The sequence below is a fragment of the Pyxicephalus adspersus genome, chromosome 4 (genome assembly GCF_032062135.1).
Source record: "Pyxicephalus adspersus chromosome 4, UCB_Pads_2.0, whole genome shotgun sequence".
Classification (NCBI taxonomy): Eukaryota; Metazoa; Chordata; class Amphibia; order Anura; family Pyxicephalidae; genus Pyxicephalus; species Pyxicephalus adspersus.
The window spans coordinates 73,612,679-73,636,294 of record NC_092861.1 but is presented as its reverse complement, the minus strand read 5'-3'; the positions used below and the strand labels follow the sequence as shown (position 1 = coordinate 73,636,294).

The 23,616-nt window shown below is 36.9% G+C and overlaps 2 protein-coding genes across 5 annotated transcripts in view; one reads left to right on the top strand and one right to left on the bottom strand.

Annotated features, from left to right (window-relative positions):
- The window catches only part of MDN1 (midasin AAA ATPase 1), a 98,408-nt gene extending 90,182 nt beyond the window's left edge, over positions 1–8,226 (top strand). The window contains 12 exon segments of the mRNA XM_072408636.1: positions 517–618; positions 1,631–1,832; positions 1,919–2,086; positions 2,754–2,914; positions 3,216–3,302; positions 4,708–4,823; positions 5,196–5,370; positions 5,456–5,529; positions 5,682–5,796; positions 5,910–5,973; positions 6,755–6,897; positions 7,371–8,226. Of these exon segments, the coding sequence (XP_072264737.1) occupies positions 517–618; positions 1,631–1,832; positions 1,919–2,086; positions 2,754–2,914; positions 3,216–3,302; positions 4,708–4,823; positions 5,196–5,370; positions 5,456–5,529; positions 5,682–5,796; positions 5,910–5,973; positions 6,755–6,897; positions 7,371–7,559 (1,596 nt within the window). The 3' untranslated portion in view covers positions 7,560–8,226.
- Positions 8,227–10,099: 1,873 nt separating this feature from the next.
- Positions 10,100–23,616, bottom strand: part of ANKRD6 (ankyrin repeat domain 6) — a 112,681-nt gene continuing 99,164 nt past the window's right edge. For all 4 annotated transcript variants that reach the window (XM_072408640.1, XM_072408637.1, XM_072408639.1 and 1 more), the window contains 10 exons: positions 23,429–23,527; positions 23,203–23,301; positions 22,568–22,645; positions 19,608–19,712; positions 18,994–19,131; positions 17,926–18,111; positions 16,710–16,862; positions 16,425–16,538; positions 13,407–13,731; positions 10,100–11,983 (listed from right to left, as the gene is read on the bottom strand). In XM_072408640.1, the coding sequence (XP_072264741.1) occupies positions 11,445–11,983; positions 13,407–13,731; positions 16,425–16,538; positions 16,710–16,862; positions 17,926–18,111; positions 18,994–19,131; positions 19,608–19,712; positions 22,568–22,645; positions 23,203–23,301; positions 23,429–23,527 (1,836 nt within the window). In that variant the 3' untranslated portion in view covers positions 10,100–11,444. The remainder of the gene's footprint in view (positions 11,984–13,406; positions 13,732–16,424; positions 16,539–16,709; positions 16,863–17,925; positions 18,112–18,993; positions 19,132–19,607; positions 19,713–22,567; positions 22,646–23,202; positions 23,302–23,428; positions 23,528–23,616) is intronic.

Below are 23,616 nucleotides of genomic sequence, written 5' to 3'. Positions count from 1 at the left end.
GAGAACCCATCATCTACATTTTTTAATTTTCCTCCTGCATCCATAAGTTTTTTTTATAGACCTTTCACAAGGTTTAAAAAACTTAGTGTTGCTCGGGGATTGGCACAACATATCGTGTCCCAATTATATTTAGAGTTATACTCCTGGCATTGGGACATTACTCCTCCTTATGTCTATAGATCTAGAAATCACTTCATATTCCAATCAATGAACTTCAGAACATGGAAGATCTTGCCTCAGTTCAAAGACGGATGAAGGAGGCCATATGGCAACAATGTGACAACAAATTTGTAATAATGGGATACCCCTTATTTGGAGTAGACATAGGTGGTTGTTGCTTGTATCAGTATGCATGGTTTTCTTTTATGATTGAACTTTTGTACTGTCCCATTGTAACCTGATACATGGTTGTTGACTATTTTAATTCTTTATGTAATGTTTCTATTTTAAAAAAATGACTAGCAATAGGTGATGCAAAGTTTTGAACCTGATTTGAATTTGTATTGTAATGTTTAGGAACATGGAACTGGATCTGCTGATGCAAGTCAGTCAGAAGGGCATGAGTCCAATCTAATGGCTCGCATGGCATCTCCGAAACAAAGTGTACGCAAAACACAGGTAAATGGTTCATCTGCTTCACAAACTTATTGTTAGGTTAACTTGTCCATGCATGTCATAAAGGAAAGTGTTTTCAGTGCACTTGCATTTGCTAACACACAGTCACCAAGTAATGATGTTCTTTGGCTTTACGTGTTTATAAAGTACAGTGGTACCTTGGTAAAAGTCCTTAATCTGTTCCAGGTCCTTGGACTTATACCAAAGAAATGTTTCCCATAAGAAATACAGGGAAAATGATTAATCCATTCCCATGAAAAAAAAATTCTATTGTTATTGGCATATTATTCATTGATGGGGCTGTATAAAATAATTTAAAGGGCCACCCCGACCGGAAAAAGCCCGGCTCCAGATGGATTTACTCCACGATTCTATAAGCTTCACGCTTCTAATCTTGTCCCCTTCATGACCAAAGTGTTTTCTTCCGTATCTGCCGATACGCCGTTCCCTTCACAAAGTTTGGAAGCGCATATTACGGTTCTTCCCAAGCCTGACAAAGACCATACAGTTTGCTCTAATTATAGACCTATATCATTGATTAATGTGGATGCAAAAATTTTTTCCAAATTGATTGCCAATAGGTTGTCCCCACATATGCCATCATTGATCCATAAGGATCAAACAGGGTTTATTTATGGAAGGGAAACCAGGGATAATACTATTAAGACTCTCCTGCTGACCCAGTTTGCTAAATCCTCAGGCACCCCTGCGTGCTTACTGTCAATAGACGCTGAAAAAGCCTTTGACAGGGTTAGTTGGCAGTTTTTGTACTCGGCGTTACGTCAGGTGGGCATGGTTCTCTCTCTCTCTCTCTCTCTCTCTCTCTCTCTCTCTCTCTCTCGATGTTATACCAAGTTTGGACTTATTCCAAAGCAGACTTATACCAAGGTACCACTGTAGATTTAAGGAATGTACTACTTTATTTCTAATTTATAAGAATATATAGAATATATATTATATAGAAGTGTCTTTAGTTGCTGTCAGCGTTTACATGTTTGCATGATTTCTATCTTAGAGCATCAAACGTAAGCCTGGCCAGACAGATGACGATCGCACTTTAGGAGATCATAACGAACAGGTTCATAAGAGGTTGCGGACTATGGACTCCATTTCTGAAAGAGGAAAGGATGACAAACAAACACAACAGCAAACTGAGGAGGCTGATGCTTATGAGCACATCAAACAAGGAGCTGAGTCCTTTGATGCACAGACATATGGTACATTGCAAGTCATGATTGTAACGTGGATGTTTGAAACATGGCTCTCCAACTGTTTAATCATAACTTTACTTCAAACCATGCAGATACAGCCAGCAAAGAGCAGGAGAAATCCCAGCCACGCAATGAGGGACGAATTGACAATACTTTGCAAGATGTTGATATGGAGTTACAGGATGATGAAACTTTGGAAGCTGTTAATGTGGAGCGTCTGAAGCCAGAGGAACAGAGAAGCAGTGAGTCCAAAACACAAAGTGAGTGGGCAAAATACACAATACACGCCTTCAAAATGTCTACATTTATGTAGATGCACATAGCTATTGTAAATATGAGCTGGAATAAATCATATCTATGTATAGACACACTTCCCAGCACCTTTCACAGTACACAGAGTCTTGATAACTACAGTGAAGGTTCCATAAAATGTCTGTGTATATCTTTGAATGCCTTTCTTCCTCTCCCTTAAGGTCTCCAATTCAGAGCTGTAGTAACCAAGTTTTGGTAATATCTGGTATTAATATTCACCGACCCTGCCTCTTTTTGCATGTTCCTAATGGCTCATAAGATCTAATAATGGTCAAGTAGGTAGGACACTGCTAGAAAGCATTGATAGTTATCCGTTACAGTAACCTGGAATGTGAAGAATGTGATTGAGATCTAAAGGAATATACCAGTGCTATTTGTTACCCACATGGCATTGCTGAAACCTGGCAGTTTTTTTATTAGCATATTGGAAGCATATGCAGATGGTGTAACACACTTTTAAAAGGATAAACAAAAGCACCTACAAAAAAAAATGTCAAAAATACTTGTAGGTGGGTAAAGGCATTTTAAATTCTTAAAGAAAATCAACAGGCTCAAATGCTATTTTAAAACTGGGCTACAGCACTCTTAAGTCTCTGTCACCATCTACGAATTCAGGGACCACCGAAATGGAATTAGAGTTGCACGGACTACCAGAAGATGATGATGTTGAACGCAAAGATATTGAACCTACTAGTGTGGATCAGGAAAAGCGTGAACGAAGCACAGAATCTACCATTCATACGGTCTGGGAATTTTTGAAAGAAGGATTTGCACTGGTAAGCAAAATTCCGGTTTGCATCAAATAGACAAGTAATAATGCAGGATATTGTACTACTATGATGAGTGAATATGCAGTGAAATTATGTGGCGATACAATGTAGTTGTTCAGAAAAAAATCAGATGTCTGTTGTGTGTGTAACTTAATTGTTCCTCTTTTTCTTAATGTATGAATGTTGAGTGTTTATTGGGTAATACTGCATAGAAACAGCCACATCTATCTCTCGATCAGTGATTTTTTTATTGCATTGGGCAGAAACTCTAAATCATTACCTCTTGTACACTTTTTGTTTTTATCAGACTCCTGAAAACCCTGAAGAGCTTAGAAGAGAGCTTGAGAGGCAGCTGGATGACTGGCAGGCACATCCTATTGGAGATGCAGCAGAGGTGGGTAAATTAACCCTGCAATCTTTTTTTAATTAATATTATTATTAACCTCCTAGGCGTTACACTGATGTCTAGATTTCTGTACCAAAAGCGGTACACTGTTTTTCATGAAATTTTTTTTTTTTAAATTGTAGACCTGTAATTTACAGAAATATGTCCGAACAGGGTTCTAGTAGATATCATGAATATAAAAAATGTTTGAAACACACAATCATGTAAAAAAAAAAAAAATTACTTTTAATAAAATTAAATAGAATACACAAAAATCAGCTTAAACAAGAATACATAAATAAATGAAAAATACTAAAAATTTGATAATTTGGTGTACTGTATAGTAATATATTTTTCTAAAACATCTGCCTAGTGTCCAACAGTTCAACGTCACATACCTATAGACAAAACCACATAAATATATTTTGTATTATTTTGTATTGGATTGGATACAGGACTTTGTATTGAATCCAATACAAAATATTTGAATTTCCTGCTACGGACCCCCATCGACGGGCGCACGCACGGACATCATCAGAAATCGCCGAGGGACGCGTACGCGAACGCCGCGTGCTCTCTTTCCAAACTTCCATGCAAAAAGTGTTAATTTTTTTGCATTGAAATTTATTTTAGATTGTAGGCTATAATTCACTGAATTACTCAAAAATTACTTATAATTCACCGAATTACCGCATAACTCGCCGAAATATGTCCAAAATTTTATAAATTTAATAATAAAAGTTTTTTTATAAAACATAAAAAAAAATCTTTATAAAAAAGTTTAAAAAAAAAAAAAAGTGTATAATGTAATTGTACAGTAGCTTATATAATATATATATAATACAATATATAAATATTATATAAGGATTTCTTTGTATTGGACTCAATACAGCTTTTTTGCATTGAGTTCAATGCAAAGGATTTTGAATTTCCCGCCCCGCCTCCCGTCTGCACCGACGTCACCGGGAAATCCCGGTGATCGTCACTGCACTCGCCGGATGAAGAAAGAAGAGAGAGAAAGAAAGATGAGAAAGAAGACATGTCCAGGGGAGCTGCGGGGAGAAGGTGAGTATTTTTTTTTAGTGATCGACGCTGGACAGAACGGATCATCGCAGTGGGGACCAGGAAAGTGATGGGATTTACACAGTGAGAAAAGTTCGGGTTTATAGATTTTTGCAAAATCGATAAACCTGAACCAAGGTCGGGTTTACCGGTCGGGTGGTTAATAATAATAATAGCACAATACATGAAATACTAGAAGCGCATACGCAAGTAAGTAACTAGCCATGCAGCCACTAGCCATTTTCCATAAAAATGTGAGTGGTTTCAAATAGTTTTTTAATCTAAACATTTGCATTGCTTTGGTTTCACATTGTGTGTATAACATCAACCTGCTATTTGTGTTTTGTCTTAGGAGAAGGCAGCAGCTGAAATGTGGCAGAAGTACCTCCTGCTGACTGGTTCTCTGTCTCAGCAGTTATGTGAGCAACTGAGGCTCATTCTAGAGCCAACACAGGCAGCAAAGCTGAAGTAAGTATATTACTAAAATGGTCCCTTATACTTGGTTGATTACAGTGTTCTCCTTTCCAGCTGCCTAAGGTTAATTGCAGTGTTTTATTGTTTGTTTTTGGGGAAAATTCCAGCTCCATTATTTATAACCGTACCCATTTGTTTTGGTATACAATCCAGAATGGTGTAAAAACTGGTGTGGTATTGGTGTGGTCTTCAGAATCTTGAGGCTAAAGGTGTTAAAAAAACAAAATGAAGACCATAGTTTTTACAGGGGATCTTAGAAAGTCTTTTCATTGCACCACACATTTATATTCTGGTAATACTGTTGGAATGGCAAATGACTGATCAAACAGATTATTCAATCATCTAATTATCTCTTTCACTATACAGAGGTGATTATCGGACCGGAAAGAGGCTCAATATGCGGAAGGTGATTCCATACATAGCCAGTCAGTTTAGAAAGGACAAAATTTGGTTAAGGAGGACGAAACCCAGCAAACGTCAGTACCAGATCTGTTTAGCGATTGATGATTCTGCCAGTATGGTTGATAACCATTCTAAACAGGTAATAACTCTTTAGCTTCGTACCTGTAGCATATCCTTTCCAGTCTAGTTTGCGTATTATAATTTTTTGTTTTTTTCTTTTTCAGCTTGCTTATGAAGCATTGGCTGTGATTGGAAATGCATTAACTTTGCTGGAAGTGGGTCAAATTGCTGTGTATAGGTTTGTATCTCTCTATTTCTTACAATGAGAAGTTATGTTTGCTGACAGAACACTGCACTAGAAAAAAAAATGATATTTAGTAGTAGTTTTTCAGTAAGACAAAGTCAACTTTTAGATGATCAATCTCACACTAACCATGTTTTGCTTTTTAGTTTTGGTGAAAACGTGAAGCTTTTACATCCTTTCCACGAACAATTTAGTGAGCAGTCTGGATCCAGGATCCTCAGCCAGTGCAAGTTCCAACAAAAGAAGACTTTGCTTGCCAAGGTAATGGAGCATCATGTTTTGGTTAAAAGGTTGGAATATAAGTCACACAATTTTAAGTGTTTTATCATATGTGTAGGCTGATGTAAATAATTTCCAAATGTTCTTTTGTATAGTTTTTGGAATCATCGGTCCCCATGTTTGCAGCTGCACAACAGTTATCTCAGAGCACTAATCCTGGTGAGTTCCAACTTGTCATTCGGGTTACCTAAAACAAATGTAATTACCTTGTTCATGTAATTACCTTGTTTACCTTGTCAATTTCAATTTGTGTGTTTTTTTTTAAATGTATGATCTTGTTCATCTTGTAAATACTTGCATAGGATTCAGTAAGATTTACCTTTGTTCTCTGTCTAATAAAACACCTTTTGGGTATTTTATGGAGTGTTTGTACCATCTATCTAGTCAACTGTCCTCTTGAAAGGTCATTGGCATTATGAATGCTATAGGACTGTGAGCCAAGTTTAGTGTGATGAGAAACCCCTGAGTGGGAGCTCATGAGAACCTGGGCCCAGTCTCTGTCAATAAGCCTGGGTAATGCTGGCCATCATTCTACCCTGGAAGAGGATTGCCACCTTCTGCTGGGGATTATTACAGCCATAGCAGTTTTTTTTTATTGTTTACAGCCAGGCAAATGATTGTGACACAGGGGGGTTTTATGCCCAAAATTCAATCAAACACTTCTTGATTACACATTTCAGAAAACAAAATCTGTAATGATTTATGGTGAGGACACAATTTCCCTTCATTATTATTCAGGTGATCAGTCACTTAAAGTAGCTCATTTAAAAACACTGAAAAATACAATTATGGACTGAAATTCTATGTAGTTATTACTTTTTTCTTATTCAAAAGTTTTGGAGTACACAATCCCAAAAACAATACCAGAGCTTATGTCCCTTTGGGCATTAAGAATCTTTGTATAATTGCATATTACCACTTTTATATCTTTTCCTTAAAGAAACTTCCCAGCTCCTTATAATTGTGTCAGATGGAAGAGGAATATTTGTGGAAGGGAAGGATCGCGTCACAAATGCTGTACAAGCTGCACGCAATGCAAACATCTTTATTATTTTTCTCATCTTGGATAATCCAACGTCTAAGGTAAGCAACCTATGGTATGTTTTCTGCTATTCTTTGAAAGCCAGTGGATACCACAGTTATATGATCTAAAGTTGTAGAAAAATTGTTTAACTGGATGGATATAGTGATTTTTGTTCTCTATAGAAATATCTATACATTGTAACATTTCTTTTATATGAAGATTATGCCAATTCATATTTGCATTGTGCATTTTTTTAATTCATAGTTTGCCTTATACTAAACAAATACACAGCTTAATATTTTTTATTGGAGGACAGCTAAGGAGGAAACACAAAGATGACTTTGTGTCCTATTTTTTTTTTTTTAACCAGTTATTTGCAAAGGTTTGAACCATGCTGATTATATATACCCACATCAACCTGATATGGCCACAATTTTGTTGAAGTTTGATAGAATTTGCCTCAAAGGAAATTAAGAGGAATGTGCTTGTATGTACCTTCTGATATACCTTAAACAAATCTGTTGTCTTTTAGGATTCTATCCTGGATATTAAAGTGCCGATCTTTACAAACCCGAAGGAAATGCCAAAAATGATATCTTATATGGAACAATTCCCGTTTCCGTTCTATATCATTCTTCGAGATGTAAACGCCCTTCCTGAAACTCTTAGCGATGCCCTCAGGCAGTGGTTTGAATTGGTGACTACCTCAGAGCATCTGTAAATCTACAAATTCATTGATAAACAACAGCCTCCATGTTTTACACCACTTGTATGGACACAAGATCAGAAGAGGCATCAAGGACCCCCATACATACAATATGACATCCTGCAGCTCCAATGTAATTTCCTGTGTCCTGCAGCTCAGCTCAGGTCAAGTCATTTCAACATTGCAACAAGCTCTGCACTCATTGACAAAATGTACCTCCTGATCTAGAAAATCACATACCTCCAGCAAGTTAAGTTAAGGGATATTGTTACCTTTCCCCCATGTATGTTAACAAAACGCTGTATTATACTTCTTACTGCTACATGCAGTACAGATTGTAAAATAATATAGTATGTAGAGACGTAGACAATGTTTGTATCTCTTCCCAGTTCTCGAAACAAACGTCAATGTTTTATTCTAGATTGTTTTTTGTTTTTTTGTTTTAGTAAGCCAAAGTTCTCTTTAAAACATTTGATCAAAGACATGAAATATTTCTAGTTTAGTCGTGTCCTAAATTGTCTATCCATCTTCTGTGAAATGTATTGTTGTAAATGGCAACATTATACTGTGAAGTCTGCACATTTTGTATATTATTATTAGGGCGTACAGGTTTGTCAGATATCTACAATACTGTTTTTCTATCCTAATAGCTATGCAGCATAATAAAACTCATTCTTAATAATTTGACTTTTTTTCTAGTTGATGAAATCTAAGAAGACTGGGCACAGTACTATTAGGAAAAAAATATAAAATATATTTTCATCACTGATTGCCAGGGATAGACGGTGCCTGTTTTTCAGTGCTTGCCGCAGAATCACAAACATAACAATTGTGATTTAATTTTCAGTTCTGTGCTGATTGATGCTGTTTGATTAAACAATAAATCATAGCACACTTTGTGTATACAGGTAAAGCTTTTCCATATTAGTGATGTAATATTAAATATAGATGTTGCAGAGATTTAGTATTGTAATATTTAGTGTTTATATATTGTCGGTACTATTGGAAATTAGGTGATTTTTTTCTTTTCAAATCAGCAGTTGAAATCCTATGAATGAGCACCTTATGTAAGAATTTTGTATAAATGCTATTTCACCTAAAATGTAATGTTCCATTTTGTGACCTTTGTCACAAAATGCACAACTTCTCCATGAAAATAATTGCAGTTACAAATGCTTTGGTATTGTCATGTTTGTTATATGCTTCCTGGGGCTAATTCTTAACCAGTGTTTGGCTTCCAGCACTAATAAGTATCAAACTCCTTGGTCAATACCTTTTGTACAGGACATATCCCATGTAGCTGCTCCTGTTTGTTCTCCTGTGACTCAGTGCAATCTGAATCTGGTTCTCCCTGAGGCCACAGAAAATTAAGAGACAATACTGTTACTCGCAGGGTGGATATCCATTTAGCCATCACTAATGAGGCTGTCTGAACTTTCATCTTTATCAAGGAAAGAGGTGTTAACGTCCAAGTCTGCATCCTTGTCAAAGGCTTTTCACCATAATCAGAATTTTCCACTTCTCTTCACTGTCTGGTTTTCAGCTATGATAGTGTATCTCACAGGTATTATTTCCCTTCCAATGACCACAGGAATTTATAGTTGTGTGTTTTAAGTAGTTATTTTTTTATGCAAATGTATTTGCATTTGAATCACAAACAACATTGACTGGCTGTGTTTGACCTGTGCCTGCCTGTATTAAACGTGTGCAAAATATATAGAAAAACGCACCATTAGAGTTAGTTAATGGCAAAGTTTTCATCAAATAAACAGGCCCTTTATGGAAATGGTGAAATTGCTCTGCCTTAAACATGGTATACAAGTAGGAGTGAGGAGGTTTTTAATTATAGCAATTAAGCACAGTTGGCTCAGTGGTTAGCACAATGGCCCGTGTAGCACTAGATCACAGGTTTAAATTTGGCCAGAGCTCTATTTTAAAATTTGGGATTTTATGTTCGCTAGCTATATCAATGAAATAGGAAATCCCCAGTTCATATATACCCTCAATTTTTTAATGATATGGGATTATTCCCCAGTCTGACCAGGCATTTGGGTATAGGATATAGTTAAAGGACCCGCTCTTCCTCATGTTTTGTGGTTTTTTTTTACACATGGTGGCCCCAGTAGTTCTGCAAGCTATGGCTCTCTATAGGAATGAACATGGAAGAATGCACAGAATGACGTAAGATAGTAGGCACACAAAAAGAAAGGCTGTGTGACATTTGATAAATTTAACAGAAGTGTTCCAGATATGATGGACCCAGGGTGGGAAGGTGCCTTGAAGAAAAAGGTTATACCAAATGTACAGTTGTACTTTAATAACTGACCTTAAGTAATTTCCCATGTTCATAAACATGACAAAAAACTATACAACATACTGAACTTTTGGAAGTGTGGTGCATTTTTACTTACCTGTGAACATTAAAATTTCATCTATAAACGCAGCCACTTCCATCAGATGATTTGCACAGAAGAAGTGTAAATGTCTGCATTTTACAAACATGCTGGCATAGTCATTGAAAAAAATCTGAGTTCCAATGAAGACAGACTCCACTCTGACATTTCAGATGCATACTGAGTTTACTAGAATATCATTAAATCAGGCATATGCATGCTAATGCAAACAAAATACACTTTATGCTGGAATGGTAATTTTTCTAAATTCCCTTTCACTGATGTCATGTGTGCTTGGAACAGTACAATTACAGGAAAATCATGGTGAGAAGCTGTGATTGCTTATCTTCTGGAAATGCTATTAACCTGGCTGTCTCTGGTTGCAGTATCTAGACAAGCGGGTGAGAAAGGTCAGCATAGAATCTTATCTGCATACTTGTTTGTGTGCCCCAGTACTTATAGTTAACTGTCACATCAGTAAATCCATGCATGGCATGGCACACACTTAACAACTTCCTTTATTACTGCTGTTCCCCGATACTGAGGTATTCCAGATAAACTAAATCAAATTCTTGCAATTTTACTTTTTTTAACCCAGCTCACCTCGTGTGAATATCTCTAATTTTCATACTGCCATTTGTACTGAGCAACTTATCATTCTTAGTACTTAACAGGAATAACTCCCAGTCTGAGTAGGCAAAATTATAGTATGGTGTGACGCCAGGCTAGAATGTCCTTACGTCCTGGTAAGTCCCACATGCTTACACTGGGCCATGAAAAGGAGGATGTCAGTCCTATCCAGAAAAAGAATAAAAATCAGAGTCTTCTGGCCATTTACTAACAATATAGATTGAAGGCAAAGTGAGATTTGGCACCTTCAGCACTGTTGTAGCACAACAGGTCACTACAACAGGTCCATACAACAGGTCCATAAATTGAATGTGGTGTCTGGAATATGAGACTGACTGAACAGAATTACATGTGGCAAGGTTAAAGTGTATTTAACCCCTTGTCTGAAGCTCATCTTTAAAAGGAAATTTGTAAAAGTTGAAAGATAATACTGCAGTTGTTGTGTGAACATTCATCCATTTAGAAGCACACGTGACACCAGCCTCTATTGCTGACACTATAGACTTAATCCGTGTTTTGTTTGATGCCATTCGGGCAACAGCTAGTAAATGCAGCTTTATACATGCATTTGTTCAATACATTAGAGCATCAAATATACAGTAAAGTAAACTGTGTGGCCCCCTGGCACATTGGTCCAATTGCACTGAAAGTCAAAGGATCTACTGAAGCAAGGAAGCAGTTTCCTAGTTGGGAAGCTCATGCAATTCACAAACAATAATATTAAGGAATGGCACATGCTTTTTTTTATGTATTGTTTACTTATTTTTCACAGTTGTGTTAATGCACCAATGACTCAAATAAATCGGTGGGTTGCCATTTCTAACTCTGAGTCCGGTATCTCAATATAGCTGTCTCTCATCCCGCGTGGGCTCCACTGCTAGCTTTCCTTCTGTAACTTAGTCCTCAATTTCAATAATTCTTCTTCCAAACTCCTTATATGCTGTTGCAAAGCTACTTTATCTTCTTGTGCCTTCAAGTTTGCTTGTGACTTGGCTTCTTCAATTTTTCTTTCATACCATTTTTCCATTTGAGTGGATACTGCTTCAAAAAAATATTGTGTAATTTCCAGAGCTTGAGAGGTGTCCCTGGTTTGCATACCAACCTGGTCACCAGCTGCATTACAAGACGGTGGCTGAATCTGTGGTCCTGGCATTAGACTTCTCTGCTTCAGCTGCCCTGGCTTTGCACATTTTCTTGTTTGTGTGCCTCGGTCCATAAGATTTGCAGTCTGCTTCTCGGTTTTCTTTGCATCTGTTAGATTTTTGGTGGAAGGGATTTTTGTGTGTCTCAGTTTGGGGTTGGGAAGGCTGATAGACGGGAGAGCTGGCTGATGTCTGCATGAGGGGATACACCTTGTTGTCTTTTCTTTAGGCCTGACAGCTGGAGGGACAACAGGTACAGATTGCTGCTCTACAGCTACAGAAAAATATTAAATATCACATAAAATGGCTGCATTTCGGTTTAAAGACAATTCAAATACAGTACTAGCAAAATGAATGAATGTTGGCATTTATAAAATGTCACATTTAAAGCAGATCACAAACTGTATCTCAGTTTTAGCTTATAATGAACAATTTTCATGCATTTTTAGCTTATAATGAACAATTTTCATGCATTACCCATAGATATCATCAGGCACATGGTAGTAGTAGGTAGTCAAAAAAGGTTGGAGAAGACAACCTCGGACTGCCATCAGGAAAGATTTGCATTCCATATTTGCAGTGCAGTACCTGTTTTGTGGGCTTTGCCATAAGTTCTCAGCCTGTGTATGAAGGGGTAGTTATAAGTTCATAAATATTTAGGATGGATGAAGACCAGTTGCAATGGTTAATTTATGTTCCAACATGTTTCCAACTGCATGGATCTTAATGCCCACCACTGCACCCCCTTCCATATCTATTAGTAGTAAAGTGATAGTAATAGTGTAAACATCTCTGGTGTTCATTATGGACAGGCAATTTGAAGAAAGCCCAAAACCAAACCTGTACCAGTTCTAACATGCAATGGCTGCATCAGGTTTTTTTTTTCCCTCACACATTTACCCTGTAGTTCTGCAAAAAACATCTTTATTTGGTTCTCACATAGGCTGAACTTTAAACATTCCAGCCTCTTTTATCTCAGGCCATGGTGACCTGATGACAATACTAAAACAAGGGTTAGTAAGCTGAAACATATTACAATTTTGTGAACATCTAATATGACACCATAAACTGGTTATTTGTATCAGATACAAACCTTGCAGCATTGCTTGAAAGTGTATGTGTACTGTAAATAGCCCTACCAGATTTTCACAGGTCTTAGCAGGATGGCTGAGAACTTGGGACGGCTACCTATGTACATAAAGATCACATATTAGATTCTGGAAGCTTCATATGTGTGTGTTTGAGTGGCGGAGAGACCACAGCAGATGGATGATTTCTACCTGCCATCTGATATCTATGGTGAGCTTACCTGCAAACAATGCCCATGTGCACAGCAAGTAAAGGGGACCACTAACTAGTGAAAAGAATGTTGCTTAGTGACGGAAAATTAGTTTACTATGTAGTAATATATTATGTAGATATAATTATTACAGTACTAGCACACATACTTAGCTATATTTGTAACTAAATGGTATGAAAATATATCTAGCACTTTAGCAAGTTCCATTTTTTTCTATATTTTGTTTGGGTTCAGTTAGAGCTCCACTGGAGAGTCCCAATATTGTCAGACCATAATGCTGTCTTTTAGCTCAACATTCTTCCCCACATTTTAAAATCTGATCACAGACACTACAGGTCTTTAATAATTGGCCCCTTTAATTGCTTGCATCATCATGTGAATAATGCGGTTGACTTACATGCACACACCATGAGATCTTGAGGAGATGGAATTTGGTGTTGTCTGCTGATTTCCTCAGATGGAAGTTCTTTGGAAGGCTCATCTGATAAACTGCTCTGGCGAGTGACAAATGAATGTTGAATGGAGGGCTGTGGTGGTATGGAAGTGTCTATGCTGTTGCAGTCCTTGCTGCTGTTTGGACTTTCTGAAAGAGGTTGATCTGTAGACTCGCATGTTGAAGGAGATGATTTGACTTTGAAAGGCCTGGAATCTCCGGAAAGCTTTAGCTCCAGGTTCTGGATTTTTAGTAAACACCAGGTTTTTAGCTCATTCACCACGGATACCTGGGAAAACGGACACAGCGGTAGATGATTTAAACAGCAACAGTATCTGTCACAGCCAAATACATGTCTTCATAATCCATTTTATCAGTTTTCTTTCATAATGGTCCACTCACACCTATCTGTTCTGGTGCATCAGGTTCACATGTGTGTTCATGTGTATTATGTAACATATTAAGGGAGCCATTCAAATGCATTGGCTGCCAACGCACAACCATGGACAGAATGCACCAAAAAGTAAAGTAATGAGTTATCATGTGTTGTTGCGTGTTGTAATGTATATGCATTGGTTAATGCTTTATTTGCCATTAAAAATGAATAGCACCACTACACAATAACGTGTAAATGTACATTACAGTAACATGCATTCATGCAGTGCTGTGTGAATGGGCCCTAACTTTCACAGTGCAGCAAGTCTTTGCACAGAAAAACCTTTTTGACAAAGTATTGTTTACGTAACACATTACGTCACTAAGTATGTTGGCTCCCAGCCCTAAGTCTATTCATAGCAGTTGGTAAACACATGCCCAAATAATCACTGGAAGCTTAATATTCAACCTCACAAGGATGGAGAGTCATGTGAAAAAAGTAAGTAAACCTCATGGGAATCAACTCTGTTTCTTCTTTTGGAGTATTGTATGGTAGATTTGATAGATCCATTTCTGTTTCAACTTTAACACGGACAGCCTTCATTCTTATCAAGCAGAATTCAAAGCTCACCTAATGCAGCCTTTCTTGAGATTTTTAACCTGAGGGAACACTTAAAATAACTTTCTGGTCTTCAGGGACCCCCTACTATAATTACTTTATACACAACTCACAGTACATTAGTGTGGTGGTCAGTGGGAAGAATGTAACCCTTACAAATAGTCTAAAACATCATTGAAGTAAAGCTAAAGCATGCAACATTTTTCTTGCTATGCACCCTAAATTTTGCTGAAAGCCAGTTGAGACTAGGCGTAAAGTGGTTCTGATTAGTGGCCCCTAATTTGGAACAGGGGACTTGATTTTTTTGCTCAGAAGATATTGCCCTGTTAGGCTAGGTTCTGACTATAGCTGTGCAATGCATTTTGTGTATATGGACAAAAATCGGCATTCCTTGTGTAAAATAAATAACCTGCTCAATGTACCACTTCTAATATAAAAACATTGTTCATGCTGTGCTTTTGAAAGTACTGCACACAAAAGTTTGTCTGGTGTGCTTAGGGTATCATTAGGAATCAATGGCAACGCATGTTCATAAGTTCATTATCACATTGGTGGAAGTTGGCCCTCAGTCTCGGCACAATTCTATATGCCCTAGTAAACTTTCAAAGGAAGATGTGAGGCGAGGGCCAGCTGCTGATGTTAGTGATACAAGATGTGACTTCCTACTGCTGAACACTGGACAACATGTTACCCTGGAAAAGAAAAGATTCTTTGTATTCATCTGGATTGGGAATAGCAATGTTCTGTTAATAGACAGGAGTGCAATAATATCACAGTTGTGTTTTTTTATTTTTTTCGGGCACTGAATGATAGACTGTAATAACTATATACCCTAAATATGACCATTCATGAGCAAAATATAATATTAATATGCCCTAAAATATCCCCTAAACACCAAATGCTCATAATTCTTAAGTAGTGCAATGCTGTTCTGATTTATCTTTGGTATACCAGGACAGAGTAGGAGAATTTATTTGAATCCTCTGTAGAATGTCATATGTTCTGCATAAACTGTACCTTATTTGTTCTGAGTTGTGTTGGTGATGTGCTGCTGTGAGAACTAATAATCATATGTGGTGGGATTGTCCAGTAGTTTGGGGTGAAATCCAAGGCCTTTTACATATTAATTGCAGGGGTTTCCTCAGCACGTTCTGCTACTCAAATCTTTTTGCAACACACCTCCATGTCCCCCAATAAAAAATTCATGTCCATTACATAGTCAAACGTCTTATTCCTCCTCTGTAGAAATCTACTTATAGACTCCCATAGTGAGCCTGGTTTTTGAAGATAGACCAAATTGTTGAAATGGAAGCACTTATTCACATGACACATTGCACTTTATCTTCACCTGGCTGCACTTCTGCATAACCCATCTTTACAAAAGTGTAACATCTTTCCTGCAATGACAAACCCTGTGGATATCCCTATTTGTATAGGCTTACCTTTGTTATTCTGGTCCTGAGGTAACTTGCATATCTTTTATTATACCTTTATTAAGACTTCTGGCATTTTTCTCATACTCATAATTTTTTTTTTACCTTGTAGATCAATTTGGGTTAATTTCTTATCAGACTTCTGGCTGTTTTCTTTAGGTTAGATTTACTTTTAGCATAACTTTAGAGGCCGTTCATGGCCCTACCCAATGATAGACAAATTACATTGGTAGATTTTTTTTTAAAGTACAATAAACTTTCTCATGTTTAATGTCTATTATCATCATGCTGTTCTGTTTGCATTTGTGTTTTGTACTATATGGGAGAGTTGTTCTTTTACGTGATGTAACTTTGCATAGACATTTCTTTATAATGGGGGGGGGAAACAATCCACCAAACTTGCAAACCTGCATTGTCATATACATAGGTAGTTGCATAGACATCCACAGATCATTTAGCATCGAGGTATATTTATAAATAAATTATATCAAATTTGTTTGCATTCAGCATTTACTCAAACTTCTATGACATTTTAACTGAAAAGGGTCCGCATACCTGGCGTTTCTCAGCTTCATTTTTCTGCACATCAGACTGTTGCTGGAGGCGGCAGATACATTCTGCCCTCTCTGCAGACATCCGCTCCATCATTAACTTGTCCAAGACCCGCAGCTGCACACAGATCAATACCAAGGAAGGGATTTTGATCAGACTTGGCATACTTGTTAAACGCCGTATTCAATAACTGCTAACACAATCAATACTTAACACGGATTTCTGTGAGGTAACTAGGGGAATGTTTATGAAATCCATTGGATTGTGTACATCAGCAGAGCATAGTACCTGGTGCTGGGTTTTACTGTCCATCTGCCCCAATTTAGCATTCATTTTATCTTGCACAGTGCCAATCTCGGCCTTTATTTCCTCCTTGGTGGCCTCCAGTTGGTTCTCTAGCTTGCTTAACAATGGCTCACAGCGACAGCCATTGATGGGAGCCTACAGAGAAAATCCAAACATTCAATTTATTAAATTCTTACCAGATGCTTTCATGTCTGGAGCACATAAGTATTTTCTAACAGCCCTTTATATATTCTATATTAAATACTTTTTATTTTACAACTTGCTATTTTCAATTCAAATATTTTTTTTAAACATATTCCTATTTACCCACGTTTAAACCTAGTTAGCCATAATCAACTTCTTGTTCCCCTTTCCCCCCTTACCATATATAGTCAAATTGGACCGATCTGAATAAAAAGCAAGGTACTTTTTTTTACCTGAAAATACAGGTAACCTGCTTTGACATAGCGCAATGACAGCTGTTTTTTTTTTGTCCTACCACTGAAAACAGTAATCAATAGAAATGTCAATAAGATTAACATGAATAAATATATCTATTAAGTGTAGTTTTTAAAACATTTTTTAAAGTGAAATACAATTAAAATCACATGGGTCCAGCCTTTATTTTCCATTTTACAGGTGATTTAAGTATTTTTGTTCTTTTCAGTTAGTTATAATAGGCCATAATAGGTTATAATAGTCTTAAATATTCTGCTGTGTATGGTTGTTGGCTACCAGTAGATGGAGCCATGTCCTTAGGTAAAGTGTGTAACAAACTCTAACATTAAACTGGAGTTTTTGTTACATGGTATACATGAGTATAAACTGAAATTCTTTTCTTTGGCATTGGTTCATAATTGAGTATATTTATTGAAAAAAAAAATATTAATTTTAAATGAAAAATTTTAGTGACATTTTTCATCAAAAAAGTAGCATAAAACATATTTTTATGTACAGCAAAACATTTTTTTTAACACTGGTCAAAACTAAAAAATAAAGTTTTTTTTTTATTCTCAGTCTTTTTGTCCATAGAGGAAAAAAATGTCTACCAAATAAAGTTTACATGACGATATGAAATGATAAATTTGATTTGTATAATAAATTATTATAATAAAAATTATTCAATAATCTCTTTCTTACAGTGCCAAAAGCTGCATTTTTGTTTCAGTGTCATTTATTAATTTTGTATAAATAGGTCTCCTGGACCATATGACATTACTTGCATAACTTTGCCATCCTTTCCCCTGTACAATGTGTAGAGCTGGTATGCCCGGGCCTCATGAGGAGGGAATGGAGGAGATGGGACTCTGTGTTTGCTCCTTCTCCTGCGGTTGTGTCCTGTTGGCTGCCCACTACAAAATGGTTGCTGATCAGCAGGTGAAGTTGGATCTGAAAGAGCTGAAATCTGTGGGAATGGGAAAAAAGAAAGTTATGCCTTGTGCAAATTTTTAAAATTTCATTTGAGGTGTCTTTCCTGAAAAGGTTGGTAAAATTATTTTGCTAAAGGAAGAAATTTGTAAGTAATCTCCTTTGTGTAATAAAACATACTTACTAGCCTGGTTGCTATCTTTTGTCTTTCTGCACATGCACAGCTCAGCCTGGGATGCTGGGATATGCTGGCGGCCCTGAATTACCTCCCACTTACATGTGCAGGAAATGCATGCCCCTCAGTTTATTAAAGGTATAGGGACTGAACTTCACTATAGTAATACTGTGTGAACATTCTCTACTCTTTTTGTAAAATACCTTGTCTTACTTTTTCTTAGGAAGCACTTTAGAATTCCTGTCCTGTTGTATGAGTGTATATTAATGAAGACGGTGGGGATGAACTAGGAAAGTCAGGATATAGGATGACTAAACTTTGTCACACTGTTACATGTTCCCTGGAGGACACTACAAGTGGCCATGCTAACATACATTGTGCAGACATGGTCCATCATTGTCACTGTCTGGAAGCTGATCCAAAGAATGGTGTCAGCTTACACAAGAGGGAGTGCATGTAGACAGGAAAAGTGGACGAAAAAAGCTGGAGGATATAGGCAGAACTGATGGAATGGCAAGTGTTTATAACATGTCTTGCTTTAAGACTCTCATCTAGTTAGGAGCACAATTCTTGTATATAAGATTATTTTTAATTTGTACTCATTCCTTAGAGAGTTAGATGGCAATTCAGACTGCAAACTCTATTGATTTAGTGCACAATTTAGGCTTCTTGGTATAAAACCTCTGTAGGTGACTGCATTATAAGCTATATTGACTATGGTACAGAGGGAAGGTGGTCTGGTACCTTTTCTTTGGTTTTTGCTCTTTTTGCTTTTCTCTGTTTATTTCCTGCTGTGGAAGGCCTCTGTTCATCTTTGCCATCCCCCAGCTTTAATGGTGCCTGCTCACTACTGTGCGTGTCATCAGCTGCTGAAATGCTTGCCTGAAAAGAAAATAACGCATATTATAATCTCATTTATAATGAATTCGAAATCTTTATGGGTCTTATTCACTTAAAACTAAAAAGAGGAAAACCAGGACAAATGTTGAAATGGCTGCTCAAAAGCAAAAAAAAAAAAAAAGCAGAATTTGCATTTTCCAAAAACTAAAACCTTATAGGTTGCTCTTGTCAACAACTCCAGTTGTGTGCTTTATTTTTCTCTAAGGCTTTAAACATCACCAACAATATGCTAAAGATATGGACACGAAGCAAAATATGCAGTCGTGGTCTCCTAACAACATACCACAGGTATCTGTACTTTAAGCACTTATTGTTTGACTTTTAAAAATCTTTCATTTCTTTAACTATGAACAGCTCAGCAGTTTATCAGTACAGTATTATTGTGGAGTCCATTGCTGTGTTTAAAAAACAACATGGGATCATTAAAACATCAAACAAATTTACAGTGTAATTCATACTTTACTGTCTGCTATGTCTTCTCTTGGCACTGACTGGGCTCTTCTCTCTTCCTTCATTTTCTCTCTCTTCTTCCTTAAACTTCTGCCACGGCTAAAACGTAAGACCTAGAGAAATATTTCCTAAATGTTTATCATGGTTTTCTCAGATCATATTAAGCCAGGATATATTATGCATTTATAGAGCATATTGGTTTGTGTTATTGCTGATTTATATACATACCTGTAACATGGCAGATGAGTTCTGACTGACTGTTGTGTATTTCTATAATTTGTAATGCTCTATTGTTTTGTACACCAGATAGTGGTCCTGTGGCTGGCAACAACCTAAAGAAGCCTCTTACCTGATACTATGCAGTACTCCTAGTAATGAAAACATATTATTTGTTTCTACCCACTCGATAGTGAATATCTGTGAGCATTCTGGGCCAGCAAGAGAATAATATAATAGAGGTAAGTGGTGGGCTCTTGGTGCTGAACTGGTCCTGACGCCACCTCTAAACACTTCCTAAAATACCGAAACTTTGCTTATGTTTAAAACAGTATTTTCCACCGCAGTGATAACATTTAGATTTACCCTACTGGTGCATAACAAATACACACGATAAAGCAGCTCTGTATTTAATATTGTATGTATTTTTGAAAGCCGTGTAAGTATGTGAATTTAACCTGGTATCCCTGCAGCAGAACTGGGATATACGGTAGCAATAACAGGAGCCAGTCAGGGGTACTGCAGTGATAATTAATAACAAGGAAGAGGCAGAATAACCGAAAGATGGGCTCATCAGTCTGCAAAACTCCTTTTATTGTCCAGTCACAGGGCACTTCTGGTTCAAGAATTCTAAGTATTACATACTGTAACTGCAGCAGAGAAAATTAAAGTATTCTTTAGTGACAGAAAGGGCTGTGCTGTGAAGAAAAGTTGTCTAAATCCCAGGACAGGCTGGACAGAAATACAAATCCTATGAAAGGTAAAACAGCTCTGATGTTTGTATTTCATCTGTATTTAGCTGTGTGACTGGAATTCATCTTCAAAGTACATTCATAATAACTAAGTGAAGCTATATATAAATTGCATTCACTGTTTAATATGTATGAAAATGTGTGGTTTAGTTTTACGTTTTAATAAATAGCCTAAAACATATGGTATGTTCCTGGACACCTAATTACCAAAAATCACATAATGAAGAAAGTTACCCAATAACAGACATAACAAACAACCAGGTGTTTTTTTTGTGTTTTTAAAGGAGCTTTAAAAATGAAAAGATGGAGCAATTTCTTTTCAGCAACATGGCCCTTTTTTTCTGACTGTATACTGCATATGAATGTTAAGATTACTGCAACTCTTCACTTCTGGTTTCAATTCCCTTTCCTAACCATTCCTCTGTTGTTCAGCATATGTGTGTACATTGCTTTGATATGACTGTCTTGTTTTATTCTCTTTTATTTTTTTTTGTTCTCTCTTCAATAACAACACTGAAACATACTGTACATACACACTTTGGATCTCTGGGGTTTTCTGTAAGACTCTGGTATAAGTATGACTCAAGGCTGCTGCCCCTAATTACTAGGTTAGCTGTTTTCTACATTTCATACATCAGTTTTGTTCTATATCACTAAATTCCCATTAGATATAGGTTTTAGTATTTTAAAGTCATCACAATTTCCTAATTGAATGTCACAGATAACATTAAAGTGTAATTGCTTCCCTACCTCTTAGATTGTAAGCTCTTCGGGGCAGGGTCCTCTCCTCCTGTGTCCTGGTCTGCATCTGTTTGTCATTTGCAACCCCTATTTATTGTACAGCGCTGTATAATATGTTGGTGCTATATAAATACTGTTTATTAATAATAATACTTGAACCCAACACAATATTGCAGCCTAGCAGTTTTTTAATGCCTCCTATTTCTTTTTTAATGTTTATTCCTTCTTTTTTACTTGGTGATCCTGCCAGTAACACACTTCCATTCCCAGGGTGCCAATGTTTGCTCACTGTACTGTGGAGGTGTAATGTTGTCACCTTAAGCATCTCCATTATAGAGGGTGTGTTTTGTAATCCACAGTAGATAGATAGGAAAGTTGAATAAATTGATTGATGTTTTAGTTCAGCTCACACAGACACAGTTACACAGATAATGGTTTTCCATCAGAATTAACAGGTATTTTCTGTACTCGTAGCATGAAAATGTGTGCTCTGGAAACCCTGAAACCAGCAAACTATTAGAATGGTTGGTGATATCATACCTTAAAGAAGCTCAAAGTTTGATGCCCATCCATGACCATTGTACTAGGTAGCAAATATTTTTTTTAATAAATTAGATGTTTGTAAACAGTAACATAAATAAACAATAACATAGTTTGCCCAGAGAAACCTAGAACATTCCCATCTAAAAAATGCCTCAACCCAAAAAAGAAAAGTCTAATAAAAGATAAAATACCAAATCCAGCTTTTGTTGAAAATGTACTTCCAATACAGAGATTTTCCCCAGTACTTTTTTGTGCCACTAGAGGTCCAAGAGCCCGATGGATAGTATAATTCAGATACACAGATAGGCAGCATAATTCATTTTATTTCCTCTCAGCTCAGCTTGTTTTGGACCTTCACCAGCCAGTGAATGGACAGTGAATACAAAAGCAGCACAGTAAGGAGCTCATCTTTCTGTCACTTTGCTTTTGCTTTCTGAAAGCATGCTACTTGTCAACACATGAATTGACTGGCAGCTTGTTCTGCTTCTTTTTCCAACAATCCATTCCTGATGTAAATGGACTGCAAGAGGCTGCCACCAATACAAATTTGGGTACTTATTCTATTAAGAAACACACTTTATGATGTATTATTTACTGTATTGTATTTATTACAATGCTGCAATAATTTGTGCCTCTTACATCTGCCTTCACATCTGAGTTCACCTGTAATACTTACACAGTATCGGTTACTAATGATAAAGCTTTAATGACAGTACCTGTGGTGCTTTAGTAAGGAGCAGGGCTACGTCGGAATTATTGTGGTGTCTTGCTGTGTCCAAAGCAATCTGGCCTGCCTGAACATAGAAAAATGGGAGATGGAACAAATTTAGAAAATGCAAGAAACTGAAAAAAACAATTCCCCAGAATTCACCTCTGCAATATTTTCTTCCCCAGCAGCCGTGACTCATTCATTCAACCTTCATTGTAATAATGTAATTTTCTAAGGAGGCATGGATTCTCAGCAGACTGTACGTCAGAGGAGAAAGCAGGAGGAGCAGATCTCCTGTAACTCTCACTCATTAATACGTCTGGATCCTGACAGCACAGGGACTGCTGAAAAAGTCCAGTGTTCAAGTAATTATGCATTTCTAGATCTGTCTGATCATAAACGCAGAGTGCTGAGAACACCACAGTAGTCTTTGCTTCACTATGATTAATTATTTATTCAAGAATATATAATCCCAAGTGATGCATACTGATCTACTGTCTCAAACTGGTTATTTGCTTTGTAGAACCTTGAAGGCCAAACTGTGATAAAATCCTAATAATTTTATAACCTAAAGGGAAATACTATTTCACAGCAAAACACAAACCTCAACCTCCACATTTATGTGTAGTAACATCTACTCACATTATTAAGAAGTGTGGCGTCAGCTCCTGCTTCCAAAAGCACTTTGATAACCTTCCTATGGTTGAGAGCAGCAGCAACATGAAGTGGTGTATCACCAGCCTAAGCAACAAAAACATATATTTAAAAGATGTCAGAACATTCCATGTGCAATTTACAACTAAGCCAAAAGGGTTCCCTTTGATCACTAGCACTGGTTAACTCTTAGCTGATGCATCCATGAACTGACCTGGTTCTTCTCATTGACAGAACAGAAAGCGCTGAGTAGTATCCTGATGACGGACAAGTGATTGTAGCGAGCTGCAACATGTAAACAGGTATCTCCTGCCTGCAAATCATAATAATTTTTTCAATAAGTCTGGCCAAAGAATTTATTGTATTCACTTACTATCATTTACATGCAGTCATGCAGTTGTA